Source organism: Urocitellus parryii, chromosome 8 (assembly GCF_045843805.1).
Source record: "Urocitellus parryii isolate mUroPar1 chromosome 8, mUroPar1.hap1, whole genome shotgun sequence".
Lineage (NCBI taxonomy): Eukaryota > Metazoa > Chordata > Mammalia > Rodentia > Sciuridae > Urocitellus > Urocitellus parryii.
Genome location: NC_135538.1, coordinates 122,526,730 through 122,552,354, shown reverse-complemented (window position 1 = coordinate 122,552,354; position 25,625 = coordinate 122,526,730). Strand labels below are relative to the sequence as shown.

Below are 25,625 nucleotides of genomic sequence, written 5' to 3'. Positions count from 1 at the left end.
CACATCTGCTACATTTGAAAGTAGGGTGATTTGTCAACAAAAGCCATGTGGTAAATTGTAACAGCCCCATTTTCTTTTTAATACCATTCCTGCTTCAAAGAATGAATGACAGAGAACCCATTCCTTAGACTTCAATATTTGGCCAAAATTCTAAAATATGAACTGAGTCTCTCCCTTCAAGATAATCACAGTCAGCAATGTTTTCAATGATAAAATGTATGCTCTCAAGAGAATATCAGAACCTAGGAGAACCTGCATTCACCATTATCAACCTGACAGACACCCAAGTACCTACAATATTTTCTGGTGAATCTGTGGAAATATCAACATTGGACCTCTTGATTATTTACATTTAAATATGTTAACACTAGAAGGCATATCTATGTATGTATATATATATATATATATATATATATATATATATATATATATATTGGAAAAACAGTGCATGTCTGTAAAAAATATCACGCATTAGCACAAGATCCATTCAATCTGCAAGACACACCCACAGTCTTTAATACAACAGAATATGAACTATTCCATGGTAATGTTTCAGGGTCCATATGGCAAAAAAATTTTAAGAAGCTAACACTTGTATGAAGTTAGTGTATCAAAGACAATAGCCACTGTTACTAAAAACTTTGTTAAAAACATGCTTCCTGATACTTCTCTGAGGCTGCATTTTTCTTTTTCTTTTTTGTTTTAATTAGCTACACATGACAGTACAATGATCTTGACATATCATACATTTGAATTAGATGGGATATAATTTCTCATTTTTCTGAGTGTACAGGTTGCAGAATCACATTGGTCATGCAGTCACGCATATACCCACAGCAATAATAATGTCTGTTTTATTCTGCTGTCCTTCCATTCCCCCCTTCCCCTCCCCTCCCCTCCCATCACTTCTCTCTACCCAATCTAATGTGATTCACTTCTCTTTTTTCCCCTCGCATCATCATACCTGTATTCTGTATAATGAAGGGGGTCTCCTTCCCTCTTCCATGCAATTCCCCTTCTCCCTCCCTTTCCCTCCCACATCTCTTCCCTATCTAGAGGTAATTTTCTTCTCATGCTCTTCCTCCCTACCCCATTTTGAGTCACCCCACCCCCCTTATATCAGAGAAGACATTCGGCATTTGTTTGTTTTTTGTGGAGGGGGGGATTGGCTAACTTCACTTAGCATAATCTGCTCTAATGCCATCCATTTTCCTGCAAATGCCATGATCTTGTTATTTTTTAGTGCTGAGTAATATTCCATCATGTATAAAAGCCACATTTTTTTTTTATCCATTCATCCATTGAAGGGTATCTAGTTTGGCTCCATAGTCTAGCTATTGTGAATTGTGCTGCTATGAACATTGATGAAGCTGTGTTCCTGTAGTATGCCATTTTTAGGTCTTTTGAGTATAGTCCTAGAAGAGAAATAACTGGGTCAAATGGTGGTTCCATTCCCAGTTTTCCAAGGAATCTCCAAACTGCTTTCCAAATTGGATGCACAAATTTTCAGTCCCACCAGCAATTTAAAAGTGTACCTTTTTCCCCACATCCTCTCCAGCACTTGTTGTTGTTTGACTTCATAATGGCTGCCATTCTTACTGGATTGAGATGGTATCTTAGAGTAGTTTTAATTTGCATTTCTCTGATTGCTAGCGATGGTGAGTATTTTTTCATGTATTTGTTGTATATCCTGATTGTATATCCTCTTCTGAAAAGTGTCTGTTCAGGTCCTTGGCCCATTTGTTGATTGGATTATTTATTTTTTTGTTGTTTAACTTTTTGAGTTCTTTCTATATTCTAGAGATTAGAGCTCTATCTGATGTATGAGGGGTAAAAATTTGTTCCCAGGATGTAGGATCCCTATTCACTTCACATATTATTTCTCTTGCTGAGAAAAAAACATTTTAGTTTGAATTCGTCCCATTTGTTGATTCTTGGTTTTAATTCTTGTGCTATAGGCATCTTATTAAGAAACTTCGGGCCTAACCCCACATGATAGAGATTAGGGCCTACTTTTTCTTCTATTAGACCCAGAGTCTTTGGTTTGATTCTTAGATCCTTGATCCATTTTGAGTTAACTTTTGTGAATGGTGAGAGATAGGGATTCAATTTCATTTTGTTGCATATGGATTTCCAGTTTTCCCAGCACCATTTGTTGAAGATGCTATCCTTCCTCCATTGCATGCTTTTAGCACTTTGTCTAATATAAAGTAGTTGTAGTTTTGTGGGTTGGTCTCTGTGTCCTCTATTCTGTACCATTGGTCTACAAGCCTGTTTTGGTGCCAGTACCATGCTGTTTTTGTTACTATTGCTCTGTAGTATAGTTTAAGATCTGATATAGTGATACCACCTATTTCATTCTTCCTGCTTAGAATTGCTTTAGCTATTCTGGGTTTCTATTTTTTTTCCAGATGAATTTCATAATTGCTTTTTCTATTTCTGTGAGGAATGCCATTGGGATGTTGATCGGAATTGCATTGAATCTGTAGAGTGCTTTTGGTAATATGGAGGATGCATTTTTCGTTGTTGTTGTTTCAAAGTCACAGGATAAATGCAGAACACATGATATCTAGCATTCTCTATGACAAATAGAAAGGACTTTCAACTTGTAAAAAGAAAAAACATTAAGTGTTAAGACTAAATCTTTTGATTTTGGAAAACAGTTATTTCTCTTTCAAATTGCTGTTTGTTACATGCAATTAGTTATAAATACTCAGAAGGAATAACATATCTTTAACGTGGAATTAATTTCTAATATGGTAAATATTGACAGACATAATCCCCATTAACCGATCACTCTGGAGTGCACACTGCTTTCTAAGAGCATGTGAAGATCCTGAAACCAAAACGTTTGAGAACTACTGATTTTACACCCTGAAGCTGGAAACAGGGGACAGTGTGACAAAGAATGTTTAGTACAGAGGAGTGTTCAGGGCAAAGTCCCAGCCCTGGGCGTGGCTCTCAGGGTCTAGAGGGGGCCATGGTGTGGACACCCAGCACTGGGGATTTTCTTCTCTCTGGAGTTTCACTTCTTCTTCTCCCAACCCGTGTCAGGTCCTTCTGCCTGGATACTCCTGACGCGGCCGCAGGTCTCACTCCGATTGCGTGTCTTGCTCCAAGAGAAGCCAATCAGCTTCATCGCGGTTCGGGTTTTAAAGTCCCACCCGCCCGCAAAGTCCCAGATCTCCGCAAAGCTGCAGGATGGGGGTGACGGCCCCCCGAACGCTGCTCCTTATGCTGTTCGGGGCCCTGGCCCTGACCCAGACCTGGGCGGGTGAGTGCGGGGTGGGGAGAGAAATGGCCTCTGCTAGGGAAGAACTAGGGCACCATCCTGTCAGCTTGCAGGACTCGGGAGAGCGCCATCCCTGTCGCCCTCAGCCCAGATTCTCCCCACTCTGGCGTGGTTCATCCTGACCCTCCACTCGCGACCCTAAGTCCTGCCCTCCCGCGTCCCACCACCCCCTTAGCGCCTCTAGACCCGCTCCTCTCCTCCTGTCCTCGTCAACCTGGGACCTGGGTCGGGTGCCTGGAAGAGGATCCCGGGGTCTCAGCGGCTCCCTTCCCCAGGCTCCCACTCCATGAGGTATTTCTACACCTCCGTGTCCCGCCCCGGCGGGGAGCCCCGCTTCATCTCCGTGGGCTACGTGGACGACACGCAGTTCGTGCGCTTCGACAGCGACGCCGAGAATCCCAGGATGGAGCCGCGGGCGCCCTGGATAGAGCAGGAGGGGCCCGAGTACTGGGAGCGGGAGACACGGAACCTCAAGGGCACCGCGCAGATTAACCGAGTGAACCTCAACACGGCGCTGCGCTACTACAACCAGAGCGCGGGCGGTGAGTGACCCGGGCCTGGCGGAGGTCACGACCCCTCACGTCCCTCACGGACGGCCCCGAGTCGTCAGGGATCCCGGGCCGAGGTTCACCCCAAGGCTGTGACCCGCGGGGACCCCGACCCAGACAGCGCCCGGGGACTGCGACGGTTTCGTTTTCAGTTTAGGGAGAACCCGGGGCGGGCGGGCGGGGCCGCGGCTGACGCGGGGCGGGGACAGGCTCTCACACCTTCCAGGACGCATACGGCTGCTACGTGGGGACCGACGGGCGCCTCCTCCACGGGTACCGTCAGCTCGCCTACGACGGCAAGGACTACATCGCCCTGAACGACGACCTGCGCTCCTGGACCGCGGCGGACACGGCGGCTCAGATCACCAAGAGGAAGTGGGAGGCAGCGGGTGACACGGAGCACATCAGGGCCTACCTGGAGGGCACCTGTGTGGAGTGGCTGGCCAGATACCTGGAGAACGGGAAAGAGACGCTGCAGCGCACAGGTGTGAGGGGCTTCACCTGCCTGATCCCCTGTAGGTCCCTCCTCCAGCTTCCCACAAGGAGGGAGGAGAATGGCGCCCACACTAGACACCTCCTGCTCCTTGTCCAGGGGGGAGTGAGTGGGCCTGGACCCCCAGGTGCTGCCCTAGAGAGGAACTGAGGCCACTGTCTCTCAGGACAAGTGAGGGACCCCGTCTCTCTCTCTCTCTCTCCCTGGCTGGTGGGAAAGACAAGGAATACCCCACCACAGGTCCCTGTCAGCAGCCTTGGCATCAGGGACAGACTGTCAGGTCCACTCCAGCCTAGTGTCCTCGGAGGTCTGACTCCAGCTTTTCCACATGTCTCAGCCTCTACCCAAATCAGAATCTGAAGTCCCTCTTAGGGACCTGAAGCCTCCTCCATTGGGATATCTCAATCTGATTCTAGAACTTTCCAAGGAATAGATTATGCCAAAAAAAAATCAGTTCCTGCTTGTGTCTAGGTTTTGTGCTCCTCCCCACCCCAGTAATGTTGTCCACTCTCAGGATGGTCATCTGAGCACTGCTTGAGTGGTCCATAAGGAAATGCCAAAAATGTCTGAATTTCTGTGTTCTTTCGGTCAGACCCCCCAAAGATGCATGTGACTCACCACCCTAGCCCTGAAGGGGATGTCACCTTGAGGTGCTGGGCCCTGGACTTCTACCCTAAGGAGATCACCCTGAACTGGCAACTAGATGGGGAGGACCAGACCGAGGACATGGAACTTATAGAGACCAGGCCTGCAGGGGATGGAAACTTTCAGAAATGGGCAGCTGTGGTGGTGCCTGCTGGAGAGGAGCAGAGATACACATGCCATGTGCATCATGAGGGGCTGCCTGAGCCCCTCACCCTGAGATGGGGTGAGGAGGGGGTGAGGGCCCAGAGCCTGTTGTCAGGAAAGCAGGAGGCTTTCTGGAAACCCTCAGCAGGGTAGAGACTGAAAGCTGCTGATCAGGGCCCCTCACCTGACTACCCTTTCTCTCCCAGAGTCACCCCCTCAGGCCACCAGCCCCATGGTGGGAATTGTTGCTGCAGTAGTTCTCCTTGGAGCTGTTGTCATTGGAGCTGTGATCTAATTTGTCATTTGGAAGAAGAAAAACACAGGTAGGGAAAGTGCAGGGTCTGAATTTTTGACCCACTGATGGTTTCAAGTACCTGGTAGAAGTGTGCCCTGCCCTGTTAATGGGAAGTAAAATCTACATGTGTCCTTACCCAACCTGGACCCTATTTACTTTTTGTGCATAGAATCTAAAGGACAATGTATCCTCTTGATTTTTATGGTGATGGGACCTGATTCCCAGAATTTAGACGCCAGAGGGGAATCTTCCTGCTGAGGACAGACCTCCAGGAGAGCAATTGGCTCCATCCCTACATACCTACTTTCTTCCTGTCTCCTGATGCTTCCCTGAGTCTGCAGTCACAGTTCTGGAGACTGTCCCAGTGTCCAGCACTAGGGGGCACCTGTAAGACCTATCTCCATACTGTTCTCTCACAGGATGCTTTCTTCCCTCAGGTGTAAAAAAAAGGGCCCTATACTCCAGCTGCCTGTAAGTATGAAGAATATGGATCCCTAAGACCCTAGGAATAGTCTAGTGGGGAGCCATGGGGGAGCTGATCCATCCATAATTTCTCCATTACCCACATCTCCTGTGGGCTCTGACCAGGTTCAGTTTTTTTGTTTTTTGTTTTTTGTTTTTCCTGCTCAGGTAATGACAGTGCCCAGGGCTCTGATCCAGTCTGCCTCCGCCCCCTTCACCTACTCCCCGAGGCTTTTTTCCAAATCCCATTTGAATCTCAGGAGAACTCAATGGGAACAAGCAGCAGGAACACCCTAATCCCAGCAGCAATAATCTTCAACCTCCAACTTCCCTAAAACCCCTATTGTCTTAAACTGGGAACGCCCTAAACTTGTCTTAAGCCAGGAACGCCTTAAACTCAAGGAGCAGGGAAACTTCCTCAAACCTGATCAGCCCTAAACCCGGATCCGCCCTGGTCTTTGAGCAAGGTCACCTTACTAAAGCATACATGCAATGTCCCATCAAATGTCCTCTAAGCAATATGGGGTACACTGGCAAGGAAAATTCGATGCGTCATTCCTACTTGGCAATGGCCCTCAGCAACCACTGGTGAGCTTCAATAAATGCTTGATTCGATGATACCTGAGTGGTCTGGAAGCCAATTTATGAAACCCCAGGATGTTGCTTTAACTGTAACATTTGATGGGTTAATTAAATGAAGATTCCTAAATTTCAAAGAGAAAATAAAGCCTGAAATCTCCTACAATCCATGTTTGCTGTGCTGAGACTGCTGCAGGTAGGGACAGGAGAAGACTGAAAGCAGCTGAGGGTGGACAAGGTGACACCCAATCTCTGCTCAGTGCATCCTGGTCTCTGATATGGTCACTCCTCAGTTGGATCATCTTCCTGCTCCTTAGTCTTGTCCCTCCAGTTGAACCCCATCCCACCAGGACCTGTGATGACAGGGACTCATGCATCACAAGGGCTCATCCTGTCTCTAGGATCATGGGCAGGGAGGGCACCATGTTGTGGGTTCAGTATAGGATGAGACCTGAAGCTGACCTTCTGCTACCATCTTTTTTTGTTTCTCAGCTTCTATAGAGAATTACTCTTGTTCTTATTACTAAGTATGATGTCTGGGCTCTTTCTCCTCTGGGTGTCTCTCATCATTGATAGCAGCAGAACTCTTTTTTTTCTGTCATTGTCCCAAAAATCCCAGAGCAGTTTCTTGGATTCTATTTCCCATCATCCCTCCAATATTTTTAAAGGATCCAGATTATGAGACTAGCAGAGAGGAAGGAGCTCATGATTTCTCATCCTAGATAAATTTCTCTAACAATACTAATCCTAGAACTTGCTCCGTAACAGATTTCTTGATCAATAAAACAGAGTCTAATAGATATTTCTTTTTAGCTGCAAAACATGACCCATTAGTCTAGGATCATCTTTCTTGAAGATCAAAACATACTTGTGTGGAGTGCAGGAGGGCTGGTGTGGGGGAAGGGAGAGCAGCACTTGTGAGAAAAGCCCAGATGGCTTTGACCTCAGACTGAGAAGCCCTTGCTCCGCAGATGCCCAGCAGCATTTGTTCTGAGGCTCCATTAATAAAGACAGAGTTCCTAGAAGAGGGAGGGGCTACACTGACCATTCATTCAGCTCTTACTTGTTGAGTACTGAAGAGATGACACACAGTTTGCACCAAGCATACATTAAGGAACTGAAAACAAACCAAAAGTGCCCCCCTTGTGGAGCCTGTGTTCTATAGGAAAGAGGAAGAAGACACACTCTAAGCACAGTAAATGAGGACAGTGTTCATGTTAGGTGATAAGTGTTCCAGGACAGGTCTCAGAGTGGGTGTGTGGGGACAGGTAAGATGACTGTTTTCTGAGGGTGCTCAGCATGGGACTTATTAGCAAGGTGACCTTTGGGGATAGATTTGAAGGACATGAAAGAATTTGTCAGGATGTTTGGAGGAAGATCTTTCTAGGCTGGAGGAAGCTGCAGTGCAAATGCACCAGGGCAGGATCCTGTGTTTCTTCTGGGGAGAGCAAGGATCTGTGATGTCCTGAGCAGAGTCAGAGAGGAGCTCAGAGGCACCACCAGTCACTGAAGATCTGAATGTTAACAAAAGGAATTGTGCATCCAGTGAAGCAGTTTTGAGCAAAGACTGACATGGTGCATTTTTCAAAGCGTCATACTAAGTGCTGAGCTGAGAATACAATTGAGATGGGAGGACTCTCAAGGTAGCAGGGAGTGTTCCAGCATCTGCCCTGGTGTCAGACTAAAAGCAGGAAGGAATCAGTAGTTCATGATGATTCCATTTATAGTAATGTGATTTTAAGGTTGCCCTTTCCCCTAAAATCAACTAAGAAGCCATAAAATGGAAGACACATCCAAAGATAGAGAAGTAAGAGGGCAATTCTTTAGCTCATAGTATAAAAGTCGGCAGAAATTCTTGGAGAAAAATTACACTTGTCCCAAGGCATTTGCCCAAACTGGAGAAAGCTTATCTTTGATTTTTCTTAATCTCAAGATATATTACTGTGATAGATTCCTCTCAGAGGAACCAAATACCTGAGATAATTAACTGATAAAGAGGAAAGTTTTAATACTCCTAGAAACTAGCCAGAGCAATTACACAAAAGAAATTAAAGGAATACAAATTGGAAAAGAAGAACTCAAACTATCACCATTTGCTCATGACATGAGTACACATTTAAAAGATCCAAAAACTTCCACCTGAAATGCTCTACAATTAATGAATGAATTCATCAAAGTAGAAGGATATACAATCAATACCTATAAATCAAATGCATTTCTATACATCAGTGATGAATACTCTGAAAGAGAAACTAGAAAACCTATCCCATTTACAGTAGCCTCAAAAAAAAATAAAATACTTGGGAATCAACTTAATGAAAGAGGTGAAAGACCTCTACAATGAAAACTACAGAATGCTAAAGAAAGAAATTGAAGAAGAACTTAGAAGATGAAAAGACCTCCCATATTCTTGGATAGGAATAATTAATATTGCCAAAATGGCCATACTACCCAAAGTATGATACAGATATAATACAATTCCTATTAAAATTCCAATGTCATTCTTCATAGAAATAGAAAAAATAATCATGCAATTCATTTGGAAAATAAGAGAACCGAAATAGCCAAAGCAATCTTAGCAAGAAGAGTGAAACAGGAGGCATCACAATAACAGGCCTTAAACTATACTACAGAGCAATAGTAACAAAAACAGCATGGTATTGGCACCAGAGTAGACATGGAGATCAATGGTACAGAATAGAAGACACAGAGACAAACCCACATAAATACAGTTATTTCATACTAGACAAAGGCACAAAAAACATACAGTAGATAAAAAATAACCTCATCAACCAATGGTGCTGGGAAAACTGGAAAAATCTGGAAATGCATATGTTACAAAATAAAATTTTGCACAAAACTCAGAGTGGATTAAAGATTTAGGCACTAGAACAGAGACCCTGCACCTAATAGAAGAAAAAGTAGGCCCAAATATTTATCATGTCAGCTTAGGACCTGACTTCCTTAACACGACTTCTAAAGCACAAGAAATAAAATCAAGAATGAATAAATGAGATGTGTTCAAACTAAAAAACTTCTTCTCAGCAAAGGAAACAATCAATTATGCGAAGAGTTAGCCTACAGAATGGGAGAAATCTTTACCACATGCACATCAGATAGGGCACTAATCTCTGGTATATATAAAGAACTCAAAAAAAACCCACCAAAAATAATCCAATCAATAAATGAACTAAAAAACTGAATAGACGCTTCACAGAAAAAGATATACAATTGATCAACAAATATATGAAAAAGATGTTCAACATTTAGCAGTTAGAGAAATACAAATCAAAACTACTTTAAGATTTTTACCTCACTCCAGTCAGAATGGCAATTATCAAGAACACAAGCAACAGTAAATGTTGGTGAGGATGTGGGGGAAAACGCACACTGATACATTGCTGGTGGGACTGCAAATTGGTGCAACCACTATGGAAAGTAGTATGGAGATTCCTAACATATGGAACCACCATTTGACTCAGCTATCCCACTCCTTGGTTTATACTCTAAGGACTTAAAATCATCATGCTACCATGACACAGCCACATCAATGTTTATAGCAGCTCAATTCACAATAGCCAAACTATGGAACCAACCTTGATGTCCTTCAACAGATGAATGGGAAAAGAAGCTGTGGTATATATACACAATGGAACATTACTCAGCCTTAAAGAAGAATGAAATTATGGCATTTGCAGATAAATGGGTGGAGCTGGAGTGTATCATGCTAAGCAAAATATGCCAATCCCAAAAAACCAAAGGCCAAATGTTTTCTCTGATGTGTGGATGGTGATCCATAACGATGAGTCAGGGGGTGTAGGGAATAATGAAGGAGCTTTCAATTGGGCAGAGGGGAGGGTCAGGAGTGGAGAAGGTGTGGGGGTAGGAAATATTGTAGAATGAGATGGACATTATTATCCTATGTACATGTATGATTGCACAAATGGTGTGACTCTGCATCTCATACAGCCCGAGAAATGAGAAGTTGTGCTCCATTTGTGTACAGTGAGTTGAAATACTTTCTGCTGTCATGTGTAACTAATTAGAACATATTGTTTTTAAAGTAGAGAGAAAGGTTTGTTATGGCTCACAGTTTTAAAGGATGATTCCATGAAGTCTTGCCACTTCACACCTGTAGTGAGGCAGCATATCATGTTGGGAGCACTGGGCAGACCAAAACCATTCACCTCCTCACCAGGAGGCAAAGGAGGAGAAGAAGGGGAGGGTGTTCAATAATGTCCTTCAAGGACACAGCCCCCAATGCCCTGAGGACCTTCCACTAGGCCACAACCCTCAAAGATTTCACCATCTCCCTGTAGACACCAAGCCTCTAGCAGAGGGGCTTTAGAAACACTCATCATTCAATTACAACAAGCACATGGATGATTACTCTCAGACATACGCTGAATAGGAGTATAATGGGAGACATTCTGGCTTTCTGTTAAATCTGGGAAACAAAAAATTCGTACCCTCTGAGCAAGAAGTGAAAATCTTTTTGTTTTTTGGGAGAGGTGGGTACTGCAGATTGAACTAAGGGCACTTGATCACTGAGCCATATCCCCAACCTATTTTGTATTTATTTAGAAACAGGGTCTCACTGAGTTCCTTAGTGCCTCACTGTTGCTGAGACTGGCTTTGAACTCATGATCCTCCTGCTTCAGCCTCCTGAGCCACTGGGATTACAATCATGTACCACTGCACCCAGCATTTTTTTTCCCACCCAAAATTATTCTTAGGAAATTTACCTTAAGTCAGGGGGGAAAAAAGAAAAAGAGGAGAAGAAACACAAGTATTTGGGGAATTTGTAATCACCACCCTGTACTCCTGTGTAAGTACATGATGAAAATGGCAATATCAAAAATCAGTAGAAACAAGCAATAGTAGAAAGAGGCTCATAAGATGTCTATATTTGAATTAAGAAACAGGAAATTACATATCGGAACCAGTGTTATATACAAAGAAAAATAAGACAAGATTCAAAATGTCTGCAGATGGAGGAAACTAACCATGACCTAGATGTTTTTCAAAGTCACCAAATTTAGTTATTAGAAAGTAAATTCAGTTATTTTAAAAATCCTGTTCATTGACTCCTGCTCTGAGCCATAATGGAGTAAGAAACACTAGAAATTCATAAAAACATGTGAAAATGTAGAAAAACAGTCAGACATTGGACAAGTATGACAGAGACTGCAATCTCTGAGAGAAAAGGAATGAAAGAAGTGAAGCCTTCAGTTGTCCATCTTCCTTCCTGGATGAAGTTCCCAGGACACAGCGCAGGGACAAGGAGCCTAGAAGACATGAAGGGACAGACACATGTATCTTGACAGGCCACAACTGCAGAATAGGCAAGATTGGGGCACATAGGGAAGGATGCTGAGAATAACAGTACTGGGGGTCTAGAGGGCACCTCTCAAGTCCTCAGTCCATCAGGACACACAGGTAAGAACACCTTCCAAGGACAGGGAGAGATAGCAAAAGCACCAGAGGGGACAATGGTATCTAGGGACACACAGGGCCAGAAAACGTTTCTGTGCCCACTGTAAACAGAAAGGGTCAAGTGACTGGAAATCTGACTCAAAGTATTCATATGTTTTACTGTTCTCCTTAGAAAGTTTTCTCCATTTTACTAGAGGGGAAACGAAGAATTTTGACATGATGTATAGAAGCAATGTCAGCAAAGAGCACTTTATAAAACTCCTAATAAGCACATTTGAGTTTAAACTTTGTGTTGAAATTTGTGAGGAAAGACATTGGGTAACTGTATCAGAACTCACAAGAAAGAAATAATTTTTCCCTGCACAGTATCTCTGTACGAAGGTTAAGGGAAAAATCCATGAAGCTCTTTAGGTATGGGTGAGCAGGAATAAATGTCCTCCAAAGGCCTATTCTCTGTCTACCTAGCTTCTGTGTTCTCTGTAAGATTAATTTAGGGTGATTTTCTTAATAAACAGATGTCCTCCCCCACAACCACCACCACCACCACCAAAAAAAAAAAAAGAAACTAGAAAGCCTAATACTTTGCTGGACATTAGAGAGAGAGTATGCAGAAGGGTCTGTGATGCTATCAGTGAATAAGGTGTAACATAAAACAAAAAATTACCAAGTATGCAATGAAAATGAAAAAATGCAACATACACACAGCAGAAAAAAACAATTCAGACAACTTAACATTAAGACAGTTATTGTAAATGAATTCCTCATGCTCACAAGGTTGCATAAGACACATACAATATAGACAAAAAAAGAAGTCATTCATGGTAACACAATGTAATTCCAGCTACTCAGGAGACTGAGGCAGGAGGATTGCAAGTTCAAGTGTGGCCTAGAAAACATAGCAAGACAGTGTTTCAAAATAAAATAAGAATATCAAGGATTACAGTGCTTGCCTTGAATATCCAAGGCCCTGAGTTTGATCCCTAGTATCACAAAACTAGACAACTAAATTAGAGGGGATACATAAAACATCACAATCAAATTTCCAAAGATGAAAGTATCTGATATGTGATGTGGGATTAATGATAGAACTTGCACTGGAGAATAAAAATCAGTGAGCTTGAAAACAAAGAAACAAAATTTTTTGTAAATTACACAAAGCAATACTTACAATATATGTTGGGTTTGTAACATATTTAGATACACATTTAAAGATAATAGCACAAAAGTGAAAAGGAAATACAACTATCAAGAATTTCCATATCTTGATGAAATTAAGTTAATATACATCTGAAGACGTTTCTTAGTAAATCCTAGAGCAAACACTAATAAAAAATATAGTGAAAAATTAAGAGAATTAACTAAGGAAATTTTCATTACAGTAGAAAATCAGGGCTGCCCCTCCCTACACAGGCCACCACTCCATCAGAGTGCACAGGCCTGGAGAGACCCCACTGCACTTTCCACAGGCCAGGCTGTTGCTCCTGGAGCCTGGGGGTCAGGGTGCCCATTGAGCCCTGGTGTCTGGTTTCAGAGGATCACACCTGGAGAGACATTTACTTCAAGATGAATTATACCATGTGTCTGTCTGACCCATATCTAATTTAAATGACATTTAGATGACACTAGGAACATAAAATATTAAAAATGATGCTGGATTGAGTTAAGATTTGAAGTTAAGTTATTGAACAGATGAGTTACAATTAAGTTATTGAATAGATGAATGTTCTGCATGCAACAAAGGTCTGGGGGAGACTGAGTGCTTGTACAACTCTGTCCCGCTGCCCACAAAAATTCATTTGTTGAATTTCTAATCCCAATGTAACTGTGCTTAGTGATTTGGTCTTTAAGAGATAATTGAGGCTAAATATGATCATAAGAGTGGAGAGGAGAGAAGGAAAGAAGAAAGGAAGGAGGAAGGGAGGGAGGAAGGAAGGAAAGAACGGAGGGAGGGAGGGAAATGGTGTAGCCCCAAACTAACAAAAATGGTGCCATATAAGATTAATAAATGAGATCTTCTCCTTCTGCTTCTCCTTCTCCTCTCTCTTTCCATTAACCCACACTAAAAGGCCAGGTTGCTACCAAGCAGCACAATATCCCAGTCTGGGAAGAAGAGGGTAAGACTCAAGTTGTTGTTAGGCAGCTGTAATACTGCCTGGGAGGAAGGAAGCCAGGCCATGATGCTCTGTGCTCCAGAACATTTTGAAATGAAATTGGTAGGAAAATGTGTTTTATTCAAAGCCATCTTTGAAGGAAAATGGACAAAATATAAATTGTTTCAAAAATTCCATGTCAGAAAAGCCCTGGGACAAGGAATGCTTTTAAAAGTGGGAGGAGTGCATTAGGAAGAAAGAAAAAAAATTTACAGGTTTTAACCTCCTTAAGAGTAAATGTGGCCCAAATAAATTTGTTTGTCTCTTTCTGAGTCCCTGGAGACTACTTATCATATCCAGAGAAGCCAGGACATCCTGGGACCAGCATCTATGCCTCACCATGGTATATTAGGGTTGTCAGGGTGCAGCTAGCTCTTCTCTTTAGTCCACAGGGTGAGCTCTTATGAACTGAATATGGAGAGCTGCACTGACCTCAGATCATTCAAGGAGCCTCACCTGTAGCTGGATGTGATTCATATGATGAGACTCTGGGGTTTGCACTGTTTAGGTGATGAGTCTTTTGGAGGCCTGGAAGGGAAAGCAGTTTATTGTGCATGTGGAAGGAATATGAATAATTTGTGGTCAGAAGGATGACTATGGTGGCTTTTAACTGATCACAAGTTCCATGATATTCAAGAAGGGAAACTAGTTCCCCTCCTTCTGAATGTGGCTGGACTTATTAAATTTACCTCTAGGAAAGAGTCAAAGCAGAATCAATGGTGTGCAGCCAAAATTGCCATTTTGACAATGCTAATCCTGCCTATCCAAGAACATAGGAGATTTTTCTGTCTTCAAAATGTAAGGATCCGGCGAATCGTTGGAAAAAGAGACCACAAGAGACCAGCTTCATGCAATAGGCAGGAGGGAGTTTATTGAAGAGGATCCTAATTCAGTGTGCTGAGGCTCAAGGCTCACTCAAGAAGGGAGAGCAGCCCAGAGCCCCGAGCAGGGGTTAAGCAGTGCTTAAGTACACTTTTGGGGAGGGCGGGAGTCTTTGCATACATCAGAACAAATCATCATGAGGCGCGGGGAAATTGAACAACAACTCTGAGACGTGATTGGCACATTCGGGCGGGGGTGATTGGTCATTCGTAAGCGGGTTACACATTCAAACTGATTGGTTCGGGCCCTGTGATGAACTGCACAGGGCCCTAGGCTAAATGGCCAGTAGGGCGTTGTTTTAACTATCTCAGGAATTCCAGGTTCTGGGTGTAACAGAGGAACTTAATAATACCTAATCTTTTACATTCAAGCTTTCCAGCTTAGAAACTTTACCCTTTCACTAAGATTGTCTTCAATTTCTTTCTTTAGTGTTCTGTAGTTTTCATTGTAGAGGTCTTTCCCCTCTTTGTTAGAGTGACTCCAAGATATATATTTTTTGAGGGTATTGTGAAAGGAATTTTTCCATAATTTCTCTTTCAGCTGATTCAAAAACAGTGTATATTAATTTATGGTTTATTTAAATTTATATCCTCCTACTTTGATGAATTATTTATGAGTATTAGAAGTTTTCTGGTGGCATTTTTTGGATGTTCTAACAAAAAGACATGGAGATTACCTGCTTAATTTGCTCTCTCTTGCATTCATTCCTGGCTAAGTGATATGTGACTGAACAATCACCAAAAAGGAGTCATTGTGGCCCAAAGAAATTTTACAGGTTTTGTCTATGAAAAACAGGAGAAAGAGGAAGATCTCTTTTACTAAGATAAAAGACTCCCTCATGGCCAGGCACTGAGGGCTGTGGCCAAGAGCTGCAGGAATGAGCTGTGAAGGATGTCCTTCCCTGCCCATCAGCCTTCCAGTTCTGGCCTTGAATTTGCCGATAGGAAAGGGGCAGGATAATAAACCCTGGTAATTTTAAGCTGCTCTGTTTTGGGGTGATTGTTACAAATCAGTAAGTAACAAATGCACAGGGACAACTATAAAATCAAGAACTTTTTTCTCTTTAGAAAGAAAGGAGCCAGAAGAAATTGGAGTGATGAATGCAAATAATTGGTAGAAAAAGACTGCCAAATGACTTTATATCCACTGAAACCACCCTTCAGAAGTGACCTCTTGAATGATTTCAATTGTTTTTAGAATCTCATTGTAATTTTCTGGCTAGTTTTATTTTTTGCACTATTTTCATAAAGGCTTCCTTAGTATTACAGTGATCATCTTAACTTTTCAGTCTATCACCACTTAACATTGTCTTAGTTCACATAAACATAGACATCTTTAGACTTCTAAACTGTTCCCATTGTTAGGTTGTAAGTATCATAGTTAATATGTCTACTCAGCATACAAAGTCCAAAAGAAAAACCTCTGTTTGTATTCATTAAGTAAACAAAAAATGTCAAAGAGAGCCAGGCATGGTGGTACACACCTGTAATCCAGATTCAGGAGGCCGAGGCAGGAGGATTATAAGATCAAAGCCAGCCTCAGCAACTTAGAAAGACCCTAAGCAACCTAGTGAGACCCTGTCTCAAAATAAAATAGATTTTTATTTTGGGATGTAGTTCAGTGGTTAAGCACCCCTGGTTTCTATCCCCAGTACAAAAAAAAAAAAAAAAGTCGGAAAGAGAAAGAGGAAGATAGTCTTTTGCAATGAGCCAAATGTCTGCCATTTCTGATGCTCTTACGTTTTATAGGAGTCTGAGTTTTCCACTGATATTATTTGCTTTCAAACTGAAGATAAAATTCTTTACCATTCATTGGAGCATTTGTTTATTTGCTTTTCATTCTTGTAGGACATTTTTGCTAAATATACTTATGGATTGACAATGTTTTGCTCAGAGTCTTAAAGGTGCTTGCTTTCTTCTTGTTCTATGGTTTCTGATACGTTCTCAAGCAAAAAAAAAAAAACAAAAAAAAAAAAAAAAGAGGTTCCTGAGAATAAGAAATAGGAAAAAATAGGAAAAGCAACTGGGTAGGCCCCAAACCTTTGATGTTAACAGCCACAGTAAACCTTAGGATTCACTCCTTCAATTAAAAAGCTGATAGGTTGAGTGGCAAATGATATGCTGTTGGCAAGATATCCACTTGTACCTTAAATATTGAAGTGAAAGTAAAATCATGGGAACAGATACATTATACCAACAGCAAGCCTGAGCAGGCTGGAGTGGCTACAATAATATAAAAAAAATGTTTCACAATAAAATGTATTCTAGAGGTAAAGAAGCACACTTCATGATGATAAAAGTGTCAACAGGACAACATAGCACTCAAAAATGTACATGGTCCCAACAGCATTGCTTTTAAATAAATGAGGCAAAATAGACAGAACTATACAGAGAAATATACAACTCCAGAAACTCGACCAGAGATTTTCATGCTTTTCTCAGCAATTTAGAATACAATTAGAGAAAAAGAAAGCAAAGAGAGATGGGAAAAATGTTAAAATCAGTTTAGATTTCACCAACATTAATAAAATGCACACAAATGTCAACAAGAGCATATATATTATAATTCAAGTACAAATAGTACATCTGCTAGGCTAGATCATTTTTTGGAACCATAAGACAATTCTCAACAAATCTGAAAATACTGTAATGATACAAAGTATATTTTGTGACTATAATAGAATTTAATTAGAAGAAAATTTCAATAAGATAACAAGTCATAAATATTTGGAAATTGATAAAATTCTAAATAACTATTGGATCAAAGAAAAATTAGGAATAATTTAAAACTGAATGATAAGGTAATGCAGCACATTAAAACATGTGGAATATCTCCAGTTCATAACTTCAGTCTTAAAACACTGCATACCCAATGCAAGTAGAAGGAAGGAAATAAAGACAAATGTGAAATAGAAAGACAATTTTTAAAATTGATGGACCCAATTTGGATTTTATTATTTTTACCTTTTTAAAAATTTGCTTTTTTTAGATATACATAAAAGTGGAGTATATTTATACATACATAAAGTATATCATATTTTAATTAGGATGCCAGCCTTGTGGTGGTATAGGATGTAGACAGTCACTGAGGTATATTCATATATGAACATAGGAAAGTTTTGTCAGAATCATTCCATTCTCTTTCCAATTCCTATTCCCCTCTACCTTCTCTTCATTGCCTTTTGTCTAATCCACTGAACTTCTATTCTTTCACTTCCCGCCACCTTATTTTGTGTTAACATCCACGTATTGAATAGAATATTCAACCATTGACTTTCTGGAACAGTCTTATTTCACATAGCATGATAATCTGGAGACTATCCATTTACTATTCATCAATATACCAGCAAATTTCTTCAAGTCATTATTTTCTATGGCTAAAAATATTTCACTATGTATATACACCTCATTCTCATTATAAATTCATCTGTTGAAGGGCACCTAGGTTTGTTCCAGAGCTTACCTATTGTACTGCTGTAAACACTGATGTGGTGCATCACTCTAGTGTGTTGATTGTAAGTCCTTTGGGTATATACCAAGAGTGGGATAGCCAGGTCAAATGGTAGTTTCATTCCTAGTTTTGTGAGGAATATCCATACTGCTTTCTAAACTGGTTGTACCAATTTGCATTCCAGCCAGCAATGTATGTGTGCACCTTCTCCCCAAATTATCACAATTATCTTGTATTCTTGACAATTGCCATTCTGACTGGGTGAGATGAAATCTCAGTGTAGTTTTAATTTGCATTTCTCTAATGGCTAGCAATGCTAAACATTTTTTCATATATTTGTTGACTGATCATATTTCTTCTTCTGTGAGTGTCTGTTCAGTTCCTTTGCCCAAATACTTATTGATTGGGTTACTTGGTTTTAGGATCTTAAATTTTTTACTTCTTTTACATCCTAGAAATTAATGATATATCTAAGAGGTATGTGCTAACATTTTCTCCAATTCTTCAGGATCTTTCTTCATATTCTGTTTCCTTTGCTGTGAAGAAGCTTTTTAGTTGGATACTGTCCCAGTTATTGATTCTCAATTTTACTTCTTGGGCTTTAGGAGTCTTGTTGAGGAAGTTGGTTCCTAAGCTGACATAATGGAGAGTTTTTCTTCTACTAGGCAAAGGGTTTCTGGTCTAATGCTGAGGTCCTTGATCAACTTTGAGTTTTGTTTTGTGCAAGGTGAGAGATAGGAGTTCAATTTCATTTTGCTGTATATTGATTTCCAGTTTTCCCAGCATCGTTTGTTGGAGAGAGACTTTTTTTTCTCCATTTTGTCTTTGGTGCCTTTGTCTGGTGCGAGATAACTGTATTTACTTGGGTTTGTCTCTATGTCTTCTCTTCTGTTCCATTGGCCTTCATGTGTATTTTGCCAATACCAGGTTGTTTTGTTACTATAAATCTGTAATATATTTAAGGTTTGATATTGTGATGTCTCCTGCCTCGCTTTTCTCACTAGGGATTACTTTGGCTATTCTGGGCCTCTTATTTTTCCAAATTAATTTCATGACTGCTTTTTCTATTTCTATGAGAACATCATTGGAATTTTAATTGGCATTGCATTAAACCTGTACAGCACTTTTGGTAGTATGGCAATTTGACAATGTTAATCCTGACTCCCCAAGAACATAGGAGATCTTTCTGTCTTCTAAGGTTGTCTTCAATTTCAATCTTTAGAGTTCTGTAGTTTTCATTGTAGAGGTCTTTCACCTCTTTGTTAGACTGACTCCAAGATATATATATTTTAAGGCTATTGTGAATGGAATTTTTCCCTAATTTTTCTTTCAGCTGATTCAAAAACAGTGTATATTAATTTATGGTTTATTTTAATTTATGTCCTCCTTCTTTGCCGAATCATTTATGAGTTTAAGAAGTTTTCTGGTGGCATTATTTTTGATCTTCTAAATATAGGACCTTGTTGTTGGCAAATTGGAATAGCTTGAGCTCTTCTTTTTCTCTTTGTATCCCTTTAATTTCTTCCTTTTGCCTAATTGTTCTGGATACACTTGAACAAACTGCACACACAATATGCTTGCATACTAAAATTTTCAAAAGCTCTGCTCTACATTCCATTTCCTAACTCCAAATATACTCCTTTTAAAGTTTTTTAATGATGGTCTGATGTAGTTACATATTGCTTGGAACAAATTGCATCAAAATATTTTTCAGCCTTTAAAAAAGAGATATCTTCTCATTTGCAATTACATGGATTAATCAGGAGGACATTGTGCTAATGAAATAAGTCAGGTACAAAAGACTACATAATCTCACCCTAAGTGGTGTCTGGTATGGCCCAATGTACTGATCAAAGAACATTTAAGGTAGGCAAGATGAAGAAGAACTGGAAATGTAAGGTATTAATATACAGCGAGGTGACTATGGCTAGTAACATGGCATTGTATATTTGCAATATGCTAAAAAGGCAGATTTTAAGCTTTCTAACTGCACACACAAATACATGAGAAGAAAGAAGGAAAGAAAATGGGAACTATGTGAGGTGATAGATATGTCATATATAGATATGTGATAGATATTGATTTTGGTGACCATTTCACAATGTATGCACATAGCAAAACATCATATTGTACATGCTACACATACACAAATTCTATTTGATAGTGGTACCTTAATAAAGCTGTTAATATTTTGGTAGCTAAAAACAACAAACAATTGGTGAAGAACAGGTCTCCAGGAGCAAGTAGGCTGGGTAGTTTTGAATAAAATTTTCTCATTGGGTTGCAAGCAAGACTCTGGCTGGAATGACAATAATGTGCAGGTTTGGCCAGAGCTGAGGATCTGCTGTCAAGTTCATGCACTTGGCAGTTTGCCCGAGGCCTCAGTGGCCCAATGTGTATGTCTCTCCTCAGTGAGAATCTGCTGAACTAAAGACAGCACCTGGCAAACTAGCGCAGTGCCTTCTCCTGCATGGGGACCTGTTTGAATGAGGGTGAGAAATGGAGAAGTTTAATACCAAATTTGTTCTTGGCATTTTTACTCTCTGGGAACCAGGCAAGGTCAAAAATTTTGGGGTCATGGCTACTCAAAGTGTGACCAGCAGCATCAAATTCATCAGGGACATGGTATAAATGAATAACTTGTGTACACAAATGAATGAGTATAGAATGGCCCATGGTCCCACAACAGAATCTGCATCTGCACTTGGACAAACTGCCTAGACAATTTGTTTACATACTAAAGTTTCAGAAGCACTGCTGTAGGACCATCCTTCTCTAAGTTTGTTCTCAAAACTTAGCTTTGGAGTTTCTTAAAAAGAAAATTCTCCATCTGTATGACAGAGGGTCCCTGGGGTGGAGGCAGGAATCTACATTTTCAGCAAGTGCCCTCAGTTGTTGAGCACATTTGAGAACCCTGCTGCAGAGGGAGGGAAATCTGGGCAGGCGAGAGCTGCAGGATGGAAATGAAATATTGATGTAATAAAATTGGAACACCATACTTTGGCTCTTGGTGGGAATCAATGAGGCATATCCAGTCAAGAATGGCAGTGACAGACCCCTGGCCATGGCAAGAATCACAAGAACGCCATGATAGGAGACTGTCACCTCTATTCTCCCACTGAATGGCCAGTCAGTGATAGCGACCACAGGCCTTGATAACTAGAAACCAATTGCTGGGCAAATTCCCACAAGATGCCATGAGTAAAACTGTGTCTGTCTCAGGGACACAGGGTCAGCTATGGCCCGACCTCATACAGGTTAAACAATGGGACTGCATTCCCTGCAAAATAATCGTGAAAAGTAAAAAAGGGTGGTCTGTTTTTCTGGATTAGCCTATGTTATGGACTGTGACTTGTAAACCAAGATAACTGTACCACCAGGGAATTTTCATCCAGGGTCAGTTTTGTGAGAGTCCAGAACTTCTCCCTGGTGACCTTGACAGTTCAGATCCTCTCCTGGCAGGAAGAGATCCTCCTTTCCTTCTCAGTACTCCTGAGTGACATCTAAGGTGTAGCATCCCTAGTACAAGACTTCTGTTATCCATCAGCAAGTCCCAGAGGAGCAGCCCCACAACTCAGCACATAGGAGTTGTTATTGAGTCTCTTGATATGAGCAGATCAGCCTAGCAATGCCTACCATGGACCCACGTGTGAGACCAAGAGCTCTGGGTGAGCAGTGATCAGATCCAGGACCACTCTCCTGGAGAGAGACAAAGGGTCAGGGCTCCACAGGAACTCTAGCTCCACTTGGAAGTATTCACTTCAGTAATCTGTTACCCTCCTCCCCCACATCATAGAGAAATTCCTTATCATTATTAATAAATTACCATGAAAACAACTTAAATTCTCATAGCATCCTACAGTATACAAAGAACATGTTTAAAAGCTGAAGAACAATGTGAGAGCAACAGAGGTAAAGTGTTACTTTACCTGACAGGAGAGACAACTGAGATAGGAAGACAAGGAGATTTGTGTCGGGTCATGGCATCTCAGATAGAAGAGAAGCTCTAACATGACCAGTGGGGAGTGCCTTGACTTTTCCTGTTTCCTTCATTTTCTTCTTAAGAAAGGGGACTATTTCTGTATTTCTATCATTTAATTTCTCTCATTCAGTTTCTGTGCTTGCGGCTGCAGAAGCCATTGCTGCCTGATGTGGATACATTCACCTACTGCCTTCAAAGACTCTATTTTTCCTATAATGCAGGTCAACCATTAATTCATCACATATCCAGTGTATTTTATATTTTCACATTTGCATTTTTTCTTTTCTTCTTCTTTTTCTCTTTGTTCTAATTAGTTTTTCATGACAGTAGAATGCATTTTGGACATGTGCATTCTTGCAGGATTCATTTGTGGGCTTTTTATGTAGCTTTCATGTCTTATGTAAATTATTGCACATAAGACATATATTTACAATGAGTGCTTTAAAATCATTGTTTACTAATTTTAACCTTAGTGTCAGTTCTGGGTTAGTTCAGATTGATTGCTTTTCTATGCCTTCTGAAGTGCATTTTCTTGCTCTCATTGTACTCTTGGTGATTTTTTTATTTGATGCCAACATTCTGACTTAACCAAGTTAGGTGCCAAATATTTTGCACACCATAAATATTTAGCATTTATTCCCAGGGAAGTCAGGACTGGTTATTCTGTCTTTGAACATTTCTTAGGTAAACCAGAAAGTGTTGGGAGCTAATTTTTCACCACTCTGAACATGAGATCCTTCTGAGTATTCTATCCGGTGCTCAGAAAACTATGAGGCTTTCCAGTATTGCTAGTGGAAACAGACACTGTAATTGGCCTAGTACATTAAGTAACATTGTTCCCTCTAGTCATTTTATGCATTATAGTGCTAAATTCTCTTACCTCTTTGTTAGCAAGACACAACAAGATACATGCAGAAATGGTGAGAACAAGCAAGTAAAATTCTGCCTTACTTTCCCCACAGGGGTAATAGCCAAGCACAGGTGTTCAATTACATCAAGTACTTGAGTCTGCTAAAAACAGTTTGGACATCAACTATCAATATACCACTTTGGGTAGAATGACAGTTACATTTGCAGAGAGTTGTAGATATTTATGAGCAATCAAAATAATGAATTATGTGATTATTCTACCTAGAAATATGTGCATATACAACAAACTAAAAAAAATTAATATTAATATTAGACCATACAAGGATCTTTTCATGTCTTATAGACCTGGGTTTGTAATTCAAGGAAAATCCAAACAGGTTTATTTTTTAATTGACAAGTTGCTTTTAAAACGCATTGGGAAAGGTATAACACCTATGTGTGTGTGTCCGTGTTCTATGATTGTGACTAAAGACCTGAGATTTAAAAAAAAAAAAAAAAAAAAACCTTATGAGGGGCAAAGCTTTATTTGACCTCAGAAGTTTTAGTTCCATTGCCTTTGTCATGGTGGGAACTCACAGATAAGAAATCACTCACATCATGGCATCCAGGAAGTAAATACAGAATAAAGAAGGAGCTGAGTTCACAATATCCCCTACAAGGGCCAACCACCCAATTACCTAACTTCCCTCCATTAAGCACTTAAAATAAATGTTCCAGGACCTCGAAGTAGAGCCATGGGTTTGAGGATCAAGCCAATATGTGGGAAGACACTGAAGCTCCAAACTAGAGCAACCTAGAATCGCTAAATCATTTTGAAAAATAAGAACAAAGTTGAAAGGCTTAAAATATTTTATTTCAAAACATAAAATCACAGTAATTGACAAAACATGGCATTTGTGTAAAAATAGACACATGGATCATTTCTAACATGATAAAATCTAGTGATGGGACCACACTTTTTTTTATCAATTGTTTTTTGACAAAGATGCCCATATATTTCAATGAAGAAAAGGTAGCATTTCAATATTTGTGACTGGAACACCAGGAAACCCATATGGGAAATGGAGCTCAATTCTCATCTCATATCATAATAAAGTATTAAATCACAATATATCTAATAAATAAAATTATTAAACATATTTTTACAAACATAGAGAAAAATTTATTGAAATTGGGTTAACCAAAACTTTTGACTACACAAAGCATAAAGCAAAAGGCATAAAATAAAACAAAAAGTGATGAAGTGCACTTAAACTTGCTTTAAACATACCTTTTAACAACTGTGATAAAGGAGATAAGAACATAAGACCCAGAAAAGGATAATATTTTTCAGGAATATATTTGTCATACAGCCAGTATCCAGAATATATGAAGAATATTTACAACTCAATAATAAGGCAAACAGCCCTTAGCTCCACGGACAAGAGATAAGGGTAGGGATAACCCTGAAAGTCCTAATAAGTATTGAAAAGATGCTCACCACCACTTGTCACCAAAGACATACAAATTAAAACCACAATAAGAGACCACTTCACCTCAACTAGAATAGATAGTGTTAAAAACATTTGGGACAATACCACATATCAACAGGATGTGGAGCAACTGGAAATCAAATATGTCACTGCTAGAAATGCAAAAAAAAAATTACAACACATTTGTAAATCAATATCACAAGTCCTAATGTCATTGAACACCCTGACTTTATGACCCAGCAACCCCTGTCTTGGGCTTTAACCAAAAGGCAGAAAAACATACCTATACCAACTGACTATGCTCAAGCATTCATAGTTGACTTTATTTATAACATATCCACACTGGGAATCACCCACCTGTTTTAACAAACTTTCAGTAGAAAATCTAATAGATACGAGTATTTCAGTAACATTCACTAACAAAAATGAATAAAATATTGTGGGGAGCCACTCTGAATGACCACGCCTTCCAGTCCTGAAGCACAAGGCTCTGGCTAATCACTACATTTCCTGCTGACTTAGGCATTGTCCCAGCTCAGAAAGCAAGATATGCCTTCAGGATAGGTGTCTCCCATGGGGGTTGAGCTATACTCACCTATTCCTTTGTAATCCTACCCCTTGCCTCATTTGAATGGCTTCTTCCCAATAAAATGGTTCAGCATGTGCTCCTCTCTCTCTTTCCACAGACCCCTAAGGTCAGAGGAGCCATCACAGAACCCAAAGAAAAATGTAATTCTCTGTCTTTTGTGATTATTTCATGCTAGCCCAGTTCACCTGGAGTGACCTTGAGTGTTTAGTCGTGGAAAGTGACAAAATACTAATATACATACAATAGTAAAACAGTGCTTAGAAATGATTGTTACAAAAAGAAAATATATGATTGCACATACAAGAAATTTTAGACTATTCAAAAATTATAGTCAAA

The 25,625-nt window shown here is 40.4% G+C and overlaps 1 protein-coding gene and 1 pseudogene across 3 annotated transcripts; one reads left to right on the top strand and one right to left on the bottom strand.

Annotated features, from left to right (window-relative positions):
• Positions 1 to 3,139, bottom strand: part of LOC144256463 (out at first protein homolog pseudogene) — an 88,004-nt pseudogene extending 84,865 nt beyond the window's left edge.
• Positions 3,140 to 3,175: 36 nt separating this feature from the next.
• Positions 3,176 to 6,601, top strand: LOC144256596 (HLA class I histocompatibility antigen, A alpha chain-like). Of its 3 annotated transcripts, XR_013344164.1 has the most exons (7): positions 3,176 to 3,274; positions 3,568 to 3,834; positions 4,050 to 4,325; positions 4,926 to 5,201; positions 5,329 to 5,445; positions 5,855 to 5,888; positions 6,048 to 6,598. XR_013344164.1 is itself a non-coding variant. In XM_077801890.1 (5 exons), exons 1-5 carry the CDS (start codon positions 3,202 to 3,204, stop codon positions 5,415 to 5,417), a joined length of 981 nt encoding a protein of 326 aa, XP_077658016.1. In that variant the 5' UTR covers positions 3,176 to 3,201; the 3' UTR covers positions 5,418 to 5,447. The 3 variants fall into 3 exon arrangements, 1 of the variants encoding a protein (XP_077658016.1); XR_013344165.1 differs by lacking the exon at positions 4,926 to 5,201 and having other exon boundaries at positions 6,048 to 6,601; XM_077801890.1 differs by lacking the exons at positions 5,855 to 5,888; positions 6,048 to 6,598 and having other exon boundaries at positions 5,329 to 5,447.
• The last annotated feature ends 19,024 nt before the right edge of the window (positions 6,602 to 25,625 follow it).

What these genes read in the sequence shown, in the direction of transcription:
- LOC144256596 (XM_077801890.1), top strand. Translation starts at nt 3,202, where the DNA reads ATGGGGGTGACGGCCCCCCGAACGCTGCTCCTTATGCTGTTCGGGGCC. An exon ending in CCTGACCCAGACCTGGGCGG is followed by an intron (nt 3,275 to 3,567) that starts GTGAGTGCGGGG and finishes TCCCTTCCCCAG; the next exon opens with GCTCCCACTCCATGAGGTAT. An exon ending in AGAGACGCTGCAGCGCACAG is followed by an intron (nt 4,326 to 4,925) that starts GTGTGAGGGGCT and finishes TCTTTCGGTCAG; the next exon opens with ACCCCCCAAAGATGCATGTG.